A 17,099-nucleotide genomic window follows, 5' to 3' on the forward strand; every position below is an offset into this window, starting at 1 on the left:
AGGGGGCCCTGCCCCGGGTTCCGTGGGGACACTGGGGACAGACGGGGTGACAGGCACCCCCCGCAGCGCCCTGGCATCAGCTGCTCTGGTTTTTCCCGTTCTGCTTTCACAGTTTTCGCGTGTGCCACGTCCTCCGTGCGGCGAGGATGGAGCGGGGAGAGGGAGATGCTGCGTTCATGTGAGGAGAGACCCAGCTCCCCACGCACCGGCCGGCGGCAGGAGATCCTGCACAGCCGCCGCTGGGCGAGAAAACACCCAAAGCCCGGAGTGGCCTGAGCTTACACAAAGCTCCGGAGTGGCCGGAGCGAGGGGACAGCCGCGGGGACAGGAGGACAGCCGCGGGGACAGGGGGACTGCTGCGGGGACACGGGGACACCGGGACAGCCGCAGGGACACTGGGACACAGGGGCAGCCACGGGGACACAGGGACACGGGGACAGCCGCACGGACACGGCCACAGCCGCACGGACACGGCCACAGCGCCGCCCGGCTGGCACAGCCCCTGCCCCCTCCTGGATGTGAAAATCCATCATTTCCTTCGCCTCCTCCCGCCTTCCCCGGCAGTGCGGGTGTGGAACGGAATGTCTGCCCGCTCCGGGGTGCAGGGCTGGGACGGGCAGGGCTGTCCTGGGGCCATCAGGACACACGGAGCGCTGCAGCTGGCCGTGGCCCCCAGAGCTGCTCTGCCCAGGGGCAGGAGGGCAAACACGGCGGGCAGAGACGCCCAGGTGTGCTGGACACAGAGGAGGAAACCCGGGCGAGGCAAACGCGGAGCTGCCGTCCCTGGGGGTGCCCTGGGCACGGGGGATGCAGCAGCTGGCACGGAGCTGGCACACGCTGATCTCACGGGGCAGGAGCAGCTGGGGGCTGCAGGAAGGGGTTAAACTGGGCTCCCTCCATCCCCCAGCCCATCCCCAGGCTCGCAGCTTGCCCGGGACTCCCGGGGTGCAGGGATGGCCTGGGGGTGCCGTACCCAGGCTGTGAGGGGCAGCAGAGCCGTGCCAGAGGAGTGAAACACTGCCAGCTCCAGCTGCAGTGCCTGGTGCCCGGGGTTTGTGTAAATACAGCCTCATTCCTCAGGCCCAAGGGCATTTCTCCATCTCTCCTTGCCTCAGGGCGTGCTGCAGGTGGATCAGTGGGGTGAGGAACCGGCGCTGCTCCCTGCCCGGGGCTGCACAGCCCCTGCTCCCTGCAGTGAGGGACACTGCCCAGAGCTGCTCTGAGCCCTGCGCAGCCCTGCTCCCTGCACTGGGGGACACTGCCCAGAGCTGCTCTGAGCCCTGCACAGCCCTGCTCCCTGCAGTGAGGGACACTGCCCAGAGCTGCTCTGAGCCCTGCACAGCCCTGCTCCCTGCACTGGGGGACACTGCCCAGAGCTGCTCTGAGCCCTGCACAGCCCTGCTCCCTGCACTGGGGGACACTGCCCAGAGCTGCTCTGAGCCCTGCACAGCCCTGCTCCCTGCAGTGAGGGACATGCCCAGAGCTGCCTGAGCCCTGCACACTGTCCCTGCAGTGAGGGACACTGCCCAGAGCTGCTCTGAGCCCTGCACAGCCCTGTTCCCTGCAGTGAGGGACACTGCCACCATGCCTTCCCAAAGCTGCTCTGAGCCCTGAGAACTGCACACCCCTGCTCCCTGCACTGGGGGACACTGCCCGGCGCCCCGCAGGCTCAGGCACTCCGGGTGCTCGCATGGCTCGGCACATGCCAAACATGCTTAGGCTATTTAAATATTTCATATTCCTGGCTGCTGGCTTGCAGGGAGAACAAATTAATTCTGTTTCATGTACCCAGAAACGGCCCACATCAAACCGCCTTCCAGCACAGTTGGTTGAGCAAAGTTTGTGGTGAAATCCTTGGGGTGTTGTTGCTTGGTTCCCAAACCATCTGATCGATAATTGGCTTCCATGTCCTATAACTCCACAGGAAGTTGTGATTATTCCTCGCTATTGATCCAACTTTTTGATTTTCCTCTGTGCTCACCCTGGGTTAGTGCCTGGTGAGGTCAGGCTGGTGGCAGGGGCAGGGTGGCACTGCCACCTCCACACTTCTCACCAGGGTGCAAAAGGGAGCTTTGGGCTTGGGACAGCCAGGGAACAGCACCAAGAGTCAAGGACAGCATTACATTTTTACGCTGGATTAAAAAGCAAGACTCAAACTCAACAGCAACAAGACCGAGCTGTGAGTGATGGGCTCGAGCTGTGCAAGATGAAGAGAAATCCTGTGGGATTTCCAGGAGAGCTGCGGAGGGGACAGGGGATGGAGGGACAGGACACAGGGAACGGCTCCCACTGCAGAGGGCAGGGCTGGATGGGATTTTGGGCAGGAATTCCCGGCTGGGAGCAGCCTGGTGGCACAGCCCAGCCCCGGAGGCAGAGCCAAGGGGAAGAAGGAGAGCAGCAGAGCCACAAGCCTGTGCTGTCCCCGGGCCGGGCTGCAGCACCTGTCCCCTCCGGGCTGCACAGTAATTCTGCTTGTGCCGTGGCAAACTCCAGCTGCTCTCCCCCAGGAGCTGAATTTCTCTGCAGCTTCCTTCTCCCGAGGGAAGGCTGCTTTTATACCCATCATTCATCACACTGCTCAGAAAATTCATCTCATAATGAATTCTTCACCCAGCCCTTCCAGGAGCCTCATTTAAATAACAACGAGGCTCATTACCGGCGCAGGGCTGATCCCTGAACAATGATTTCTTCATTAAGCTTTGCCTGGGAGGGTTTTCCTCCCAGCCGAGGCAGTAATCCCTGCTCTCACAGCCGCTCTGCTGCTCCTCACTCACGGGCCCCATCGGGTGCAGCAGGGGCAGGGATGTGCGGGGTGCTCCTTTCAAGAACCCTGGGATATGGAAATCCCAGATGTTCCTGCCATGCCTTTGGCCTTTGGCCACCCCCGGCTTATCCGGCCTGCCCTGAGTGCTGAAATCCCTGCCCGCAGGCGCTGCGCAGAACATCGGGGCTCGCTGGGTTTGTGCCCTGCGGCACCGGGCTCTGCCCCTCCCAGAGCCCCAGCCCGGCGCCCCGGGCACTTCCGAGCTCAAACCAGCCCGGGATGGAGCCCCAGAGCCCCAGCCCGGCTGTCCCGGGCACTTCCCAGCTCAAACCAGCCCGGGATGGAGCGCAGACCCCGCAGCGCCGGGCAGGGCTCGCTGTTTCTCACCGCCTTTATCTCGTGTTATTTTCCACTGCAGATTATTCCAGCCTGAGGGCGAGCGGGCAGGCGGAGCTGCGGCCGGGAGTGCCTCAGTCCTGCCTCGCTGTCCCCTGGTGTCCCCCTGGTCACCCTCCCCAGTGCCACATCCAGCGCATCATGTCCCTTCAGCTCCTCACCGGGAGGAAAAACTATGAAAAAAGTATTGCAGGCAGAGGACAACATACCTGTCATGAATTGTCAGAAGTATTTTGAAAAAGTTTCATTGAAAAAAAAATAAAGAATAAGAACAAAAAGAAAGTCCCCTAGAAAGACTTGGGGCTTCACCAGTTTAGGACCCAAAATAATTTTGGAATGGAAAACACTTGCATGAGGCTTTCCCTGGTCTCTGCTGAAATGACTCGGGTTGGTATTGCAGCGGTGCCTCGGCTGCTCCTGAGTTCCTTGGCCCCGAGGGCACCCCCGAGGCAGCAGGTGGGAGGACACGGCGTGCCCTGCTCCCCTGGGGCCGGTCGGCGGTGCCCCGGTGCTCTGGCGGTGCCCCCTGTGCCCTGGCGGTGTCCCCGGTGCCCTGGCGGTGTCCCCGGTGCCCTGGGGGTGTCCCCGGTGCCCTGGCAGTGTCCCCTGTGCCCTGGGGGTGTCCCTGGTGCCCTGGCAGTGTCCCCTGTGCCCTGGGGGTGTCCCCGGTGCCTGTCCTGTGCCTGGGTGTCCTGGCCTGGGGGTGTCCCCGGTGCCTGGGGGTGTCCCCGTGCCCTGGCAGTGTCCCTGGTGCCCTGGCGGTGCCCCCTGTGCCCTGGCGGTGTCCCCGGTGCCCTGGGGGTGTCCCCGGTGCCTGGCGGTGTCCCCTGTGCCCTGGGGGTGTCCCCGGTGCCCTGGGGGTGTCCCCTGTGCCCTGGCGGTGCCCCCGCGGTGCCACGGTCCTGCCGCAGCGCTGGCACCGCCCGGCCCGGCGCAGGGATGGGGAGCCCGGCGCTGGCCGAGAGGGAATTTTCTGCAGCAAACCCCGGTGGGTTGTTTTACTCCACGAGCCGCGAGGTTTATTTATCCCTCCCTCACTCTTGCTCATCTGTGTTTGTCAGCCAGATCGTACCGGTTGCCATCTGCAGGAAGCTGTAAATCGTTCTCTGGCTTTTCCCTCTCGGCTGCGGCTCCCGCAGTTCCTTCCTGCTCCTCGGGATCCGCAGCACCGGGACGGGCAGTGCCTGACCCCGGCCCGAGGGGCGCTCCTGCAGGGGCACAGAGCCCCCAGAAGCTTTTGGGGGTTTCCGTGTTGGCGTCCGTGGGGATTTCCTCGGCCATCGGGTTGTGGCCGCCCCCTGGCTGTGCCCGGCCCAGGGCTGCTGAGCCGTGCCCGGGTTGCGTGCCCGGCGCCCAGGTTGTGCCATGCCCAGGTTGTGCCATGCCCGGGCTGTGCCATGCCCAGGTTGTGCCGTGCCCAGGTTGTGCCATGCCCGGCTGTGCCATGCCCAGGTTGTGCCGTGCCGTGCCCAGGTTGTGCCCTGTCTCTCGGGGGTCGCGCTGGCACTGTCAGGGGGCTCGGAGCCCACCCCATTCCCAGCTCTCCCTCTCTATTCCTTCTCCCAGTCTCCCCATGAACCCCCAGCCGCTCCTGCACCCCAGGACAGCCCGGGCTCCCCAGCCGTCCTCCCTGCTCCGGGAACAAGGAGGGTGAATTCTCCACAATCCCAAATTTTCCTGGCTCGCATCCATCAGGTCCTGCGAGCTCCTTTATTAAGGAACATTTGGATGCAACGGCCATCCTGCTTTCCCCCCACCCCACCCCGGTCATTCCAGATGGAATTTCCTCCCCTGAAAGGACTCGCCGGACTGGCAGCAGGTGCTCGAGTGTAATTAAATCCCGCTGCTCTTTCCGCTGGAATGGGAGCGCTCCAGGGGAATTCCCTGCCCGTGGGACCCCCCGTCCCTGGGATCCCGCACCCGTGGGAACCCCGCCCGTGTCCGGGGTGGCCCCGGGCAGCCGCGCTCCCTCCGCTCCGCCCGGCTCGGGATGTCACCGTTCCCATGGCAACGGGAGTTCTGCAAAAAACCAAAACAAGGAGGAAAGGAGCTGAGGGAAGAGCTCGGAATGGGAGGGGGGCTGGGAGAAGAGCAGCCCTGGGGGTTCAGTCCCCAGAGGCTCCCCCCGCCCACAGGGACATCCCGGGGATGCTCAGGGGACCCGGAGCACAGCGGGGACCCAGCGCGGAGTCTGCGGCCACCCACCGGCCCAGGCGGGAGGGACCCGGGCCGGGACCCCGTCAGACCGGCAGCACCGCCCCTGCTGGGGCAGGGGACAAGGGGACAAGGGGACAAGGGGACAAGGAGACAAGGGGATAGCCACCTCCCCGGCACCGTACGGCCACCCTCTCCGGAGTCCATGGCGGGGTGAGCGGCCCTGGCAGCTCAGCATCCCCTGCCAATCCCCCCGGGTCTCCTTCGGACCGAGCCGTGAGCCGTGCCAGGCCGAGCTGCCGGAGCCCGCGGGTGCTGCCGGGCACGGCGGGACCCGGAGCAGAGGCAGCCCCGAGGCGCCAGTGCCGCCTCCATCAGCAGCCCGAGGGTTCCTCCATCAGCCCCGCGCGTTCCCCGCACAGTGTTGATCATTTTGATGGAGCATTTGTTTTAATTTCCCAAATGAGGAAGCAATCTTGTAAATATTGTGCGGTAATTAAAAAGGCTATTTATTGTGCGGCATTCTGGCTGCTGCCGACGCAGAACTCGAGCAGTGTTCCCCTCCGAGCCCTCGCTCCCGCCGGCCCCAGGCAGCCCCAGCCCCGGGGTGACACGGAGCGCCCGCATCTGCGGCCCCGCCGCTCGCTGGTGACAAACCGGGGGAGCTGACACCTCCCAGGGCTGAGGAGCACAGCCGGGAGCGACAGCAGCACCGGCTGCCGCTGAGGATGGCCGGTGTGACCCCGGACTGCCACTCTCGCCGTATTTGCATGAGCACAAACGAGTTCTCGGAGGCTTTCCCTGCTGTGGTTTCTGTCTGTTATTTCTTCTCCACAAACATTCAAAGCGGCAGAAGCTGAAAAAAATAACACTTGCAAATAAACGTCTGTGCAAATCCATTCTAAACCCCCTTTAAAATGTAAATCCTTCGGCTCGAGCAGTGCTGGGCACAAGAAGCCTTCGGTGCTGGGGGAAGCAGGGAGGGGGCTCTGCTCCCCCTGCACTGCGGGGAATGGGGGACCCGGGGGTCCCCAGGGGACACCTCTGTGCCAGCCCCTCTCCAGGGAGCTCCAGGGGTGGCCAATGCCAGTGAGAGGAAATGAAAGATCAGTAGAGTGAGGAGGAGTGGGGTGGAACGGAGAAAACCCCTCTTCCCACATTTCCCTCCCAGCAGCCTCGCTCCAGGGCCGTGCCCGCTCTGCCGCAGGGAGCAGCTGTGGCACTCACCGGCCTGGCCCTGGCACTGGCACGGGGCTGGGGGTGTCCCCACTGTCCCCAGGAAACACCGCCGGAGCAAAACCTGGTGAGGAGGCGCTTCGGGGCTCTGTGCACAGCCCGGGAGCACGGCAGGAGCAGTGATGGGGCACTGCAGCGGGGACGGGGGGGGGCACAGTGACAGGGACATGGGGCACTGCTGGGGACACGGGGCAGTGCTGGGGCACATGGGGCACTGCTGTGGGATTTGCCATGGGAGCCAGGGCCATGGCACAGCAGCGAGGGGCGTGTCACGGTGCTGTGGCCATGGCACATCCCTGGGGAGGTGGCACTGTGCCGAGGACATGGCACGGTGCTGTGGCCATGGCACACCCTGGGGGGTGGCACGGTGCCGATGGCACGGTGCTGTGGCCATGGCACATCCCTGGGGAGGTGGCACGGTGCCGAGGGACATGGCACGGTGCTGTGGCCATGGCACATCCCTGGGGAGGTGGCACGGTGCCGAGGGACATGGCACGGTGCTGTGGCCATGGCACATCCCTGGGGAGGTGGCACGGTGCCGAGAGACGCTGCCCAGCCCCGGGGGCCGGCCCCAGCCCCGCGGGCACAGCCGGGCCGGGCGGGCAGGAGCCCATCCCCACATCCCCATCCCGCCTGCAGCGGCTGCCGAAGCTTCCCCAGCATTCCATCCCCACTCCCACTCCTCCACCCCTCGCTGCCGGCTCCTACATGCAGCTGCCAGCTCACGCGCAGAGCTGGCTCCGCGCGTCATCATCGCCACCCCCGCTGTCCCCGGGCGGGCCCACGCAGCCCCCCAGCCCCGCCCGGCCCCGCCCGGGCCCGGAGCACCCCTGGGAGCCCCTGGCACCGGCACCGGCTCCAGAGGTGAGCTGGGCGTTCGCTCTGCAGCCACTGCGGGTCTGCCTGATGGGCAACAGGAGCTCAAGGAGTAATTCACCTCTTCTTTTCAAGCTGTGCTTTCTCCAGCTGCAGGAAACCTTTGGAGCTGAGCAGCAGGAGAACTCCCAGATGTCCTCACAGGGCACGTTCTGATAGTGCCCATCCATCCTAACCCCCCCAGCCATGCTCCTGGCACCCCTCCTGGGCTGCATTGCTTGGGGCTGCTATTCTAGGGCCAGGCTTTGGGGCAGCACACTGCCAGAGCCCTCCAACCCTGCCGAAGGGAGGGTTAGGAAGGGAAAACGCTGGGAGCCGATCCTTTCCCAGGCTGTGGGTGAGGGCTGCTGAGCAGCAGGCACAGGGAAGAGCTGGCTGTTCTTCTGCAGCACCCTGATTGTTCTCCCTGTGTTCCCAAAGTGCTGGCACCGGGCACAGCTGGTGGCACCTGGGCCAGCCTGTGCCTGCTGTCTGTGCAGCCTCTGGCATCTCTCCCAAGCGCCCTGAGCTCAGCCCAGCTTCCACCTCGCAGGGGCTGAGTGTTGGTGCCTCTGCAGCCCCTCATCTCAGCAGTGACCACGCTGTGACTGCCCCTGGCAGCAGGATCCTGCACCACCTATTCCTGAGCACCATCCCCACCCCCTTCCATGCCAACAGGCACCAGAACCTGGGAAACCCCGGGCGACATCCCAACAGATCCATGTGCTGATAAAAACACAGTGCAGACCCATGTCCAGGCCTGATGCAAATTTAATTGAATGGGAATGAGATGTATTTTATGTCCTTAAAGCACATTAAGTGCTTGGAAGCTAATTGGTATTTAATTAGCATAAATCAAGCACTTTAATAATACTCAAGGAAAAACAACGTGGTGTTACAGATGCTTTATCAAAAGTCACCCCGACAAACGAAAGATGAGTGTGCCCAGCACATCAGTACACGAGGCTGTGCACGGGCTGTCCCCCTGCTGTCCCTGCTGTCCCTGCTGTCCCTGCTGTCCCCTGCACTCAGGCACTGCAGGCAGTGGCACCACTGCCCTGGAGGGACCTGCCGAGCCCCCTGCCCTGCACCTCTGGGGAGAGGTGCCTTGAAACTGGGGTGCAGCAGGGGGATGGGGAGTGGGATGGATCTGGGATGCAGGAGGGAGCTGGGGTGCAGGATGGATTTGAGGTGAAGGGGGGATCCGGGGTCCCAGCAGTACCCGCGGTGCAGGATGGATTTGGGGTGCAGGATGGATTTGGGGTGCAGGGGCTCCGGGATGCAGCCGCGGTGCAGCAGGCTGCCCGGTGCAGAGCAGCCGCAGCCAAGCGCGTTTCCTGTGGGCCCGAGCATCCTCTCGAAAGGGGAAGGGGGAGCCCGTCACGCCCGGGGGGCCCAGCCCCGCTCCCACCGAGCGCGGTGCCCCGAGCAGGGGCGGGGACACGCTGGGGTCCCCCCAGCACCCGCTCCTCACGGGCTCCCTTCGGGGAGGAAGCAGCGATTCTGCTCCGTGTTTGGTTCGGCATTTCGGCGGCGTTGCCATGACAACCGCCCCGGTGACATCTCCGTGCTATTTGTCTCCTTTCGGGGGCTGCACCATTTTCCTCCCAGAGTGAGCAGCTCCAGGTTCCCGCTCACCTGGAGCCCCCGGAGCTCTCGGCTCCTGCCCAGCCCAGGAGATGCAGCAGCCGCCCCTCACCCCGAGCCAGGGATGCTCCATTCCCGGCCCTCCCTCACTCCTGCATCTCCGCAGCGCTGTCCTTCCCTAAAAACACATCTCTGTGCGTGCCTGTGCCCTGCGAGGGTCACCTCCCGGCACGGCAGAGTAGAAAACGAGCTGAAAATAGAGAGGTGACATTGGCAGCGCCCTGCCAGCCCCACGGGGACAGCTGGGAACTGCCCTGGCACAGCGAGAGCCACCAGCGAGAGCAGGAGGAGGCGTCTGCCCTACCCGGGGGCTGTCCAGCCCTGCTGCTGCCCGAGGGGGAACAGCCTGAGCCAAGAGCGGCCCCAGCCCGGCCCTTTCCCTCTCCTGTCCCCAGCCCTGTACCTGCCCTGGTGCCCCGAGGCTGGGCAGGGTGGGCAGCCCGGACTGCGGGCACAGCTCTCCCTGCCCAGGGCACCTCCAAGCCACGCTGGGGGCTGGGAAAGCAGCAGGCATTTCCCAAGTTATCATTTCCCAAAATGCGGAGTGACTTAGCCCAGGGAACACGAGGGGTGTCTGTCTGGGGCTGGGGGTGCTGGCAGTGACAGCCGTGTGCCAGGGCAGCCTTGGGCGGGGCACAGTCCCCACGAACCCCCCTCAGGGCAGGCTGTGTGCCACAGGGTCCCCATGAGCCCCTCAGGGCAGGCTGGAGGCCGCAGGGTCCCCACGAGCCCCCTCAGGGCAGGCTGGAGGCCGCAGGGTCCCCACGAGCCCCTCAGGGCAGGCTGGAGGCCGCAGGGTCCCCACGAGCCCCTCAGGGCAGGCTGGAGGCCGCAGGGTCCCCACGAACCCCCCTCAGGGAAGGCTGGAGGCCGCAGGGTCCCCATGAGCCCCTCAGGGCAGGCTGGAGGCCGCGGGGTCCCCACGAGCCCCTCAGGGCAGGCTGGAGGCCGCAGGGTCCCCATGAGCCCCTCAGGGCAGGCTGGAGGCCGCAGGGTCCCCATGAGCCCCTCAGGGCAGGCTGGAGGCCGCGGGGTCCCCACGAACCCCCCTCAGGGCAGGCTGGAGGCCGCAGGGTCCCCATGAGCCCCTCAGGGCAAGGCTGGAGGCCGCAGGGTCCCCACGAACCCCCCTCAGGGCAGGCTGGAGGCCGCGGGGTCCCCACGAACCCCCCTCAGGGCAGGCTGGAGGCCGCAGGGGTCCCCATGAGCCCCTCAGGGACAGGCTGGAGGCCGCAGGGTCCCCACGAGCCCCTCAGGGCAGGCTGGAGGCCGCAGGATGAGTCAGGGCAGCGCTGCCGGAGCGGACGGACGCCCGGCTGACGCAGAGCTGCTGCTGCTGCTGCGCTGGCTCCTCTCCCCCTGCCCACACAGCTCCTGCCTATCCTCCCCTTCCGCTGCCTCTCCTGCCTCTGGCAGCGCCCCCTCTGCCAAGCAGCCCCCGGCCCTCAGCACCGCCCCGCACGGGCACGCACGGCACGGCACGGCACGGCAGGGCAGGGCAGGGATGCCCAACCTGGCAGCTGTGCGAGTGCCTCACCCCCGTGTCCTCCTGGTGCCAGAGGGGCCAGAGACGGGACTGTCCCCAAAGGCCCCTCGTGTCACCCTCTGGGGCAGGAGCTGCTCGGCATCAGTGTGAGAGGGGGCAGTGGTGCCCACCCAGGGGGCACAGGGCTCCTGTGGGTGCCCGGGCACAGCTCTGGGGTCAGACATGGCACAGGGGCAGTGCCAGAGCAGCCTGGGGCACCATGGGGCTGCTCCCGGTGAGGCAGTGCCATGGCAGGGCCGGCAGAGCCCCATTTCCATCCTCCCCCAGCAGCACAGGAACCGTGGCTGGCCCAGGGGTGCCAGGGAGGTGCCCAGGGGGGCAGGATGAAGGGAAGGAGCAGGGGCAGGAGGTTCCACGCTGGCTGGGCTGGGCTGGGCTGGGCTGTTCCCACTGCCCACGGACAGGGCCCTGTGCCCACTGTCACTTCAGGAGCAGGCGGGTGGCCTGGTCACCCAGCAGGAGCCTTTGGGGAGGAAAAACAGACAGAAATCCGGGGTCAGTGTTTCTGCTGAGGCAAGGGTACAACAGGGACGTGGGGACAGCACCAGCCTGAGGCTGATTCACCACACGAGACACGGGTGAAGCAAAGGCACATGTGGACACAGGCTGGGCCTTTGCTGTCACTCTGTCCTCATGGGAAGGAAAAGGGAAAGGAATCCCCAGCCTTGGACACCCCTCTGGGAAAGCATCAGCTGGGAGCCTGCCCGATGGAAGGGGCAGCAGGGGCAAAGGGAGGCTCAGGGTGGCAGTGCCAGTGCCATGCAGGTGCCACGTACCTCACCAGCCCCCCGACCAGGAGCGCGGCCAGCATGGGCCCTACCCAGTAGACCCAGTGGTAGTTCCAGCAGTTCGCCACCAGAGCCGGCCCGAAGGCTCGGGCTGGGTTCATGCAGGCTCCGGACACGCCGCCCCTGCAAGGGGAGCAGGGTGCTGCGCCATCCCAGCGGGACACGGGGCAGCGCCCGACCCTCAGTGCTGGGATGGGGCAATGGGGTGGGCAGCAGCATTCCCTCAGTGCTGGGATGGGGCAGTGACAGGGGTGGGCAGCAGCATTCCCTCAGTGCTGGATGGGGCAATGGGGTGGGCAGCAGCATCCCCTCAGTGCTGGGATGGGGCAATGGGGTGGGCAGCAGCATTCCCTCAGTGCTGGGATGGGGCAGTGACAGGGGTGGGCAGCAGCATTCCCTCAGTGCTGGGATGGGGCAGTGACAGGGGTGGGCAGCAGCATTCCCTCAGTGCTGGGATGGGGCAGTGACAGGGGTGGGCAGCAGCATTCCCTCAGTGCTGGGATGGGGCAGTGACAGGGGTGGGCAGCATCCCCTCAGTGCTGGATGGGGCAGTGACAGGGGTGGGCAGCAGCATCCCCCTCCCTGCCGGGACCCCTTCCCTGGGCTCGGGCCAAGGCAGGCAAGCTCTGATCAGGAAGGGCTGCACGGCTCTCACGGCTCACACACGGGAGCAGGACGGCAGCAATCGCAGCTTTAGGGTAAATATTTGCCGAGGGCTTTGTGTAAACACGGCCCGGGGTCCTGCCGGAGCGGGTGGGCGCTGCCTGAACGCAGAGCTCCATTAGCATTGCTAATTGCAATGTTAATGCGCGCTCGTTACCCCGGCACGGTGGCACCGGAGCCTGGCAGCGCTGCCAGCGGCCGCGGGGACACGAGGGACACAAAGCCCTGTTTGCTCAGGGCTTCCCAGGGCAAACACGGCCCGGGCAGGCCCGGGGTTATCACCCACGGCGGGGCTCGGGGCTGTGCCGGCTGCGGTGCCACGTGCAGGATGAGCTGAGGCCACTCCTGCTCCAGGCTGAGCCCGGGCTGCTCCTGCCCCAGCCCATCAGCTCTCCCAAACTGCCAGAGCACCCACTGGGCTCATTTCATGGACTTCCCGGGCAGGGGAGGGTCCTTGCTGTGCTGCAGGAGGGCAGGTCCATCCCATCCCATCCCATTATCCCATCCCATCCCATCCCATCCCATCCCATCCCATCCCATCCCATGGATCCCATCCCAGGTGCAGCAGGTCGGGGTGGGATTTGGGGTGCCCTTATGGAGGGTGCTCAGAGGTGCCCTCCCCTCCACCCCACACCCAGGGTCCCTCCTGAGCCCTGCCTGGTGCCAGCAGCGCCCCGGAGCGCTGGCCCTGGTGGCTCTGTGGGGACAGGGGGACGGGGGCACAGGGGGACAGCGGACAGGGGACAGAGGGACAGGGGGCAGGGGACAGGGGACAGGGGACAGAGGGACAGGGGACAGGGGACAGGGGACAGAGGGACAGGGGGCAGGGGACAGGGGACAGGGGGGGCACAGGGACAGAGGGCAGGGGACAGGCAGGACAGAGGGACAGGGGACAGCAGGGGGAGCAAGAACAGGGAGAGAAGGGGGGGACAGGGGACAGGGGGGGGCAGGGGACAGGGGACAGGGACAGGGGGGGGGGACAGGGGTCCCGGGGTCCAGGGGGACAGGGACAGGGTCTCACCCCGCCAGGATGGCGGCGGTGACGGTGAGGCCGGTGCAGAGCGGGGCCAGCGCGGTGCTCGTCCTGCCGTTGACGGCTCCCATGCAGACCACGAGGAGCAGGAAGGAGCTGAGCACGATCTCGGCCCCCAGGACGGCCGGGAGCTGCTCTCGGGCCGTGGGGCCGCCCAGGGCTCCGCCGCTGGCGTTGCCGAAGCGCTCGCTCGGTGCCACCGCCTGCGGGAGAGCCGCGGTGCCCAGGCTGTGCCCAGGCTGTGCCCAGGCTGTGCCCCGTGCCAGCAGACGGGCTCGCTGCCTGCCGGGGCAGCGTGGGCGGCTTAAAGAGGAGCTAAACTGCGGGGGAGAGGCAGCCCCAAGCGCCTGGCAGGAGCACAGCCATGCGAGAAGGCTCCGGGCACCGCCGGGTACCGGGGGCACCGCAGGGTACCGGGGGCACCGCTCCGGACAGGGGGAGAGCCCAGGCTGCCCGGGATGTGTGGGGCCACATGGTGCTGGGAACGGGCAGCACCGAACCCAAACGGACCCTAGGGCACAGTGCTGCGAGAGCGGGCATGGGGAAAGGGCTGGGCGGGCACGGCAGTGCTGCAGAGGCGCCCCGAGTCCTCCTGTACCTCCTCAGAGGGCACAGCAAGCACAGAGCAGAGCCCGCAGCAGGCTGGGGAGGCCAGGCCAGCTGGGCAGAGCAGGGACAGTCCCCGTGCCCCAGGGACACCCCCGGGTCTGTACCTTTGCCAGGCCAGCTGTGGCAGAGCAGGGACAGTCCCCGTGCCCCAGGGACACCCCCCAGTCCGTACCTTTGCCAGGCCAGCTCCGATGACCCCTCCGCAGAGCTGGCACAGCCAGTAGGGGATGAGCAGGGTGACGTGCAGCCCCCCGAGCAGCCACACGGCCAGGGACACGGCGGGGTTGAAGTGGCCTCCGCTGCCCAGGAGAGAGAGAGGAGCATCAGCGGGGGCTCACCCAGCACGGGGCTCCCTCCTGGTTCTTGCCATGGCCTGGAGCCACCAATGCTTTCCCAGTCCCTCCGTGCTGCAGGGGAGCAGGATCCAGTTGTTCCCTCTCTGCAGAGCAGCAGCAGCAGGCTGGGCACACGGCCCCTCCTGCAGTGCCACAGGGACAGTTTGAGGGACAGGGTTTGGGGATGTGTCGCTGTGAGCAGCTCTGCCAGGGCAGCTGTGGGCAGGGGGGCCTGGCAGAGCTGCAGCAATGCAGGGCTGGGGCTGGCACCAGCCTGGCAGAGCTGCAGCAATGCAGGGCTGGGGCTGGCACCAGCCTGGCAGGACATCCCCCAGCAGAGCAGGGCTGCTGGGCCAGGCACTCAGTACCAGACCCAAATCCTTCACCTCAAAAAGCACAAGCAAGTCAGACACAGAGACCCTCTAATTAATACTGATTACCATGAGACACGGGTTAATGAACAGGTTTCATAACTGATCAGCCTGATAATTGCTGGTGATGAGTCAGAGAGTCTGGGAACCATCAGCACATCTGACTGCTCAGCTGGGAGTGAGCCCCCAGGAGAGGAGCTGGGCTGCTCAAGGCTGTGCCAGGGCTGGACAGGTTCCCAGAGCAGCTGGGGCTGCCCCTGGATCCCTGGCAGTGCCCCAGGCCAGGCTGGACAGGGCTGAGAGCAGCCTGGGACAGTGGGAGGTGTCCCTGCCATGGCAGGGGTGGAATTTGGTGGATTTAAGGTCCTTTCTGCTCCAAAGCCTTTCAGGATTCAGTATGAACTGCAGCCCCTCAGCTGCAGCCCCCCAGTGCTGCTGCCCTGTTTCACCAGGCCAGGGTTTGTGCAGCAGGACCCAGCGCAGGCACTGTGGCTCAGGAGTTCCCCCTGCACAAACCCCACCTGGGCTGTTCTCCCTCCCACCAGGCACTGCTGAATTATCACCCCATGGCTCTGGACCCCAGGGCTTACCCCTGCCCCTGGCCAGGCCACCCAGGACAGCCTGGACAGTCCCATGCCTGGGCTGTGTGCAGCTGACACAGGGAAGGCAATGAAACCCCCCAGGGACTCTTCCAGCACCTTCCTTGGGGATAAATCCACATCTCGGCTCCACACAACAGCTTTTCAACGAGCAGATTTGTCTAAATGCTGCTGTTGAGTAATTGAAATCCCGGGTTTTTTTAACCTGAAAATACCCAGAGGAGGAGCGCAGCTGGGTCAAAATGTTTTGCTCTGACATCGTTCTGAAAGGAATCATCTCAGCTTCAGAGAAAATCACACAATCAGAGAATGGTTTGGGCTGGAAGGGCCCTTAAATATCTCCTAGTTCCAACTCCCAGAGGAGAATTTTCCTGTTCCAGCTTGACAATTTTTATGAAAAGGGGCTAAAAAAGGAAACACTGCAATCCAAAGCCAGCCCCAAACCCACGGCGCTATGGGTGCCACCGATGCCACCACCACTGCCACCACCCCCCAGAGGGCCACGCTGCCCACCAGGGGCTCCGAGGGCGCAGTGGGAGGGAGCCAGGAGCACCCCCTGCCTTGTGTCCCTTACCTGATGTCCCCCAGCCCGTGTGCCAGGGGCACCCCCTGCCCCGTGCCCTTACCTGATGTCCCCCCCGGCCAGGAGCACCCCCTGCCTTGTGTCCCTTACCTGATGTCCCCCAGCCCGTGTGCCAGGAGCACCCCCTGCCCCGTGTCCCTTACCTGATGTCCCCCAGCCCGTGTGCCAGGAGCACCCCCTGCCTTGTGTCCCTTACCTGATGTCCCCCAGCCCGTGTGCCAGGGGCACCCCCTGCCTTGTGTCCCTTACCTGATGTCCCCCAGCCCGTGTGCCAGGAGCACCCCCTGCCTTGTGTCCCTTACCTGATGTCCCCCAGCCCGTGTGCCAGGGGCACCCCCTGCCCCGTGTCCCTTACCTGATGTCCCCAGCCCGTGTGCCAGGAGCACCCCCTGCCCCGTGTCCCTTACCTGATGTCCCCCAGCCCGTGTGCCAGGGGCACCCCCTGCCCCGTGTCCCTTACCTGATGTCCCCAGCCCGTGTGCTAGGGGCACCCCCTGCCCCGTGTCCCTTACCTGATGTCCCCCAGCACGGCCACGGTGGCAGCCAGGGCCAGCCCGTGTGCCAGGGCGGGCTGCAGCCTGCCCGTGCCCCCCGGCTCCTCCAGCACTGCCAGGCAGCCCGTGAAGATGAAGAGGGCAGTGCCCAGCAGCTCGGCCAGGCAGGGCTGCACGTGGCGCTCGTAGCGGGGCAGCCGTGGGGCAGAGGGCTTGGCCTGGGTGTCCATCAGCTCCTGCAGTGGGCACTCAGCCCAAGAGTGTCCTGCACAGCTCAGGGCACAGCTCGGGGCACAGCTGGGGCACAGCTGGCAAGGCTGGAGGCACAGCTGGCTCTGCAGGGCTCTCAGCAGGGACCCACCCCAGGGCTCCCCCTGAGTCTGACAGGCAGCTCTGCACGGGAGGCTCTAAATACAGATAGGGGTTGCATTGCTAAGGAAAAAAAAGGGGTCATAAAAGCTGCTGGGCCGGCCCCCAGGGATATCAAAGCTCGTTATCACTGCCAAGCCGTGGTTCAAGGCTTGGGGATTTTCCCCTCGGGTTTTGGTTGCTGGTGGTGGGGTGGGGTGGTGTGAGGGGGTTCTGCCAAGGGTCAGGATGCGGTTCCTGCCCTGCACAGCTGGAGTGTGGCACCTGTGCTCAGCCCTGGGGCCTGCAGGAGCCGCTGGGAAACAGCCTGGGACTGCCAGCCCAGGGGCCCAGGCTGGCTCTGGTGGGGAGGGAGCTCTGAGAAATGGAGCTGGAACTGAGAACTGCTGCAGTGCTCTGAGGCACTGAAGTGCTTGGAGCATCCTGTGCCACCCCTGCCCTGGGCAGGGGCACCCTCCACTGCCCCCAGCCATGGGGCACTGCCAGGGATCCAGGGGCAGCCCCAGCTGCCCTGGGCACCTGTGCCAGGGCCTGCCCACCCTGTGAGTGGAGACCATCAGTCAAAACTCCTGTAAACCTCGGCCCACATCCTGCCCAGGGTTCCAAGGCTGGGGATTCGTGTCCCTCTTGCTCTGCTCTCAGATAAAGATGAGGGCA

At 65.4% G+C, this 17,099-nt stretch overlaps 1 protein-coding gene across 1 annotated transcript; it reads right to left on the minus strand.

The window, feature by feature from the left end:
- Positions 1 to 11,018: 11,018 nt before the first annotated feature.
- On the minus strand, positions 11,019 to 16,303 carry AQP8 (aquaporin 8). Its single transcript, XM_030958351.1, has 5 exons — positions 16,092 to 16,303; positions 13,864 to 13,990; positions 13,071 to 13,285; positions 11,375 to 11,509; positions 11,019 to 11,061 (listed from the first exon to the last, which is right to left on the minus strand). Exons 1-5 carry the CDS (start codon positions 16,301 to 16,303, stop codon positions 11,019 to 11,021), a joined length of 732 nt encoding a protein of 243 aa, XP_030814211.1.
- Between the last annotated feature and the right edge of the window lie 796 nt (positions 16,304 to 17,099).

This window comes from Camarhynchus parvulus, chromosome 14 (assembly GCF_901933205.1).
Source record: "Camarhynchus parvulus chromosome 14, STF_HiC, whole genome shotgun sequence".
Classification (NCBI taxonomy): domain Eukaryota; kingdom Metazoa; phylum Chordata; class Aves; order Passeriformes; family Thraupidae; genus Camarhynchus; species Camarhynchus parvulus.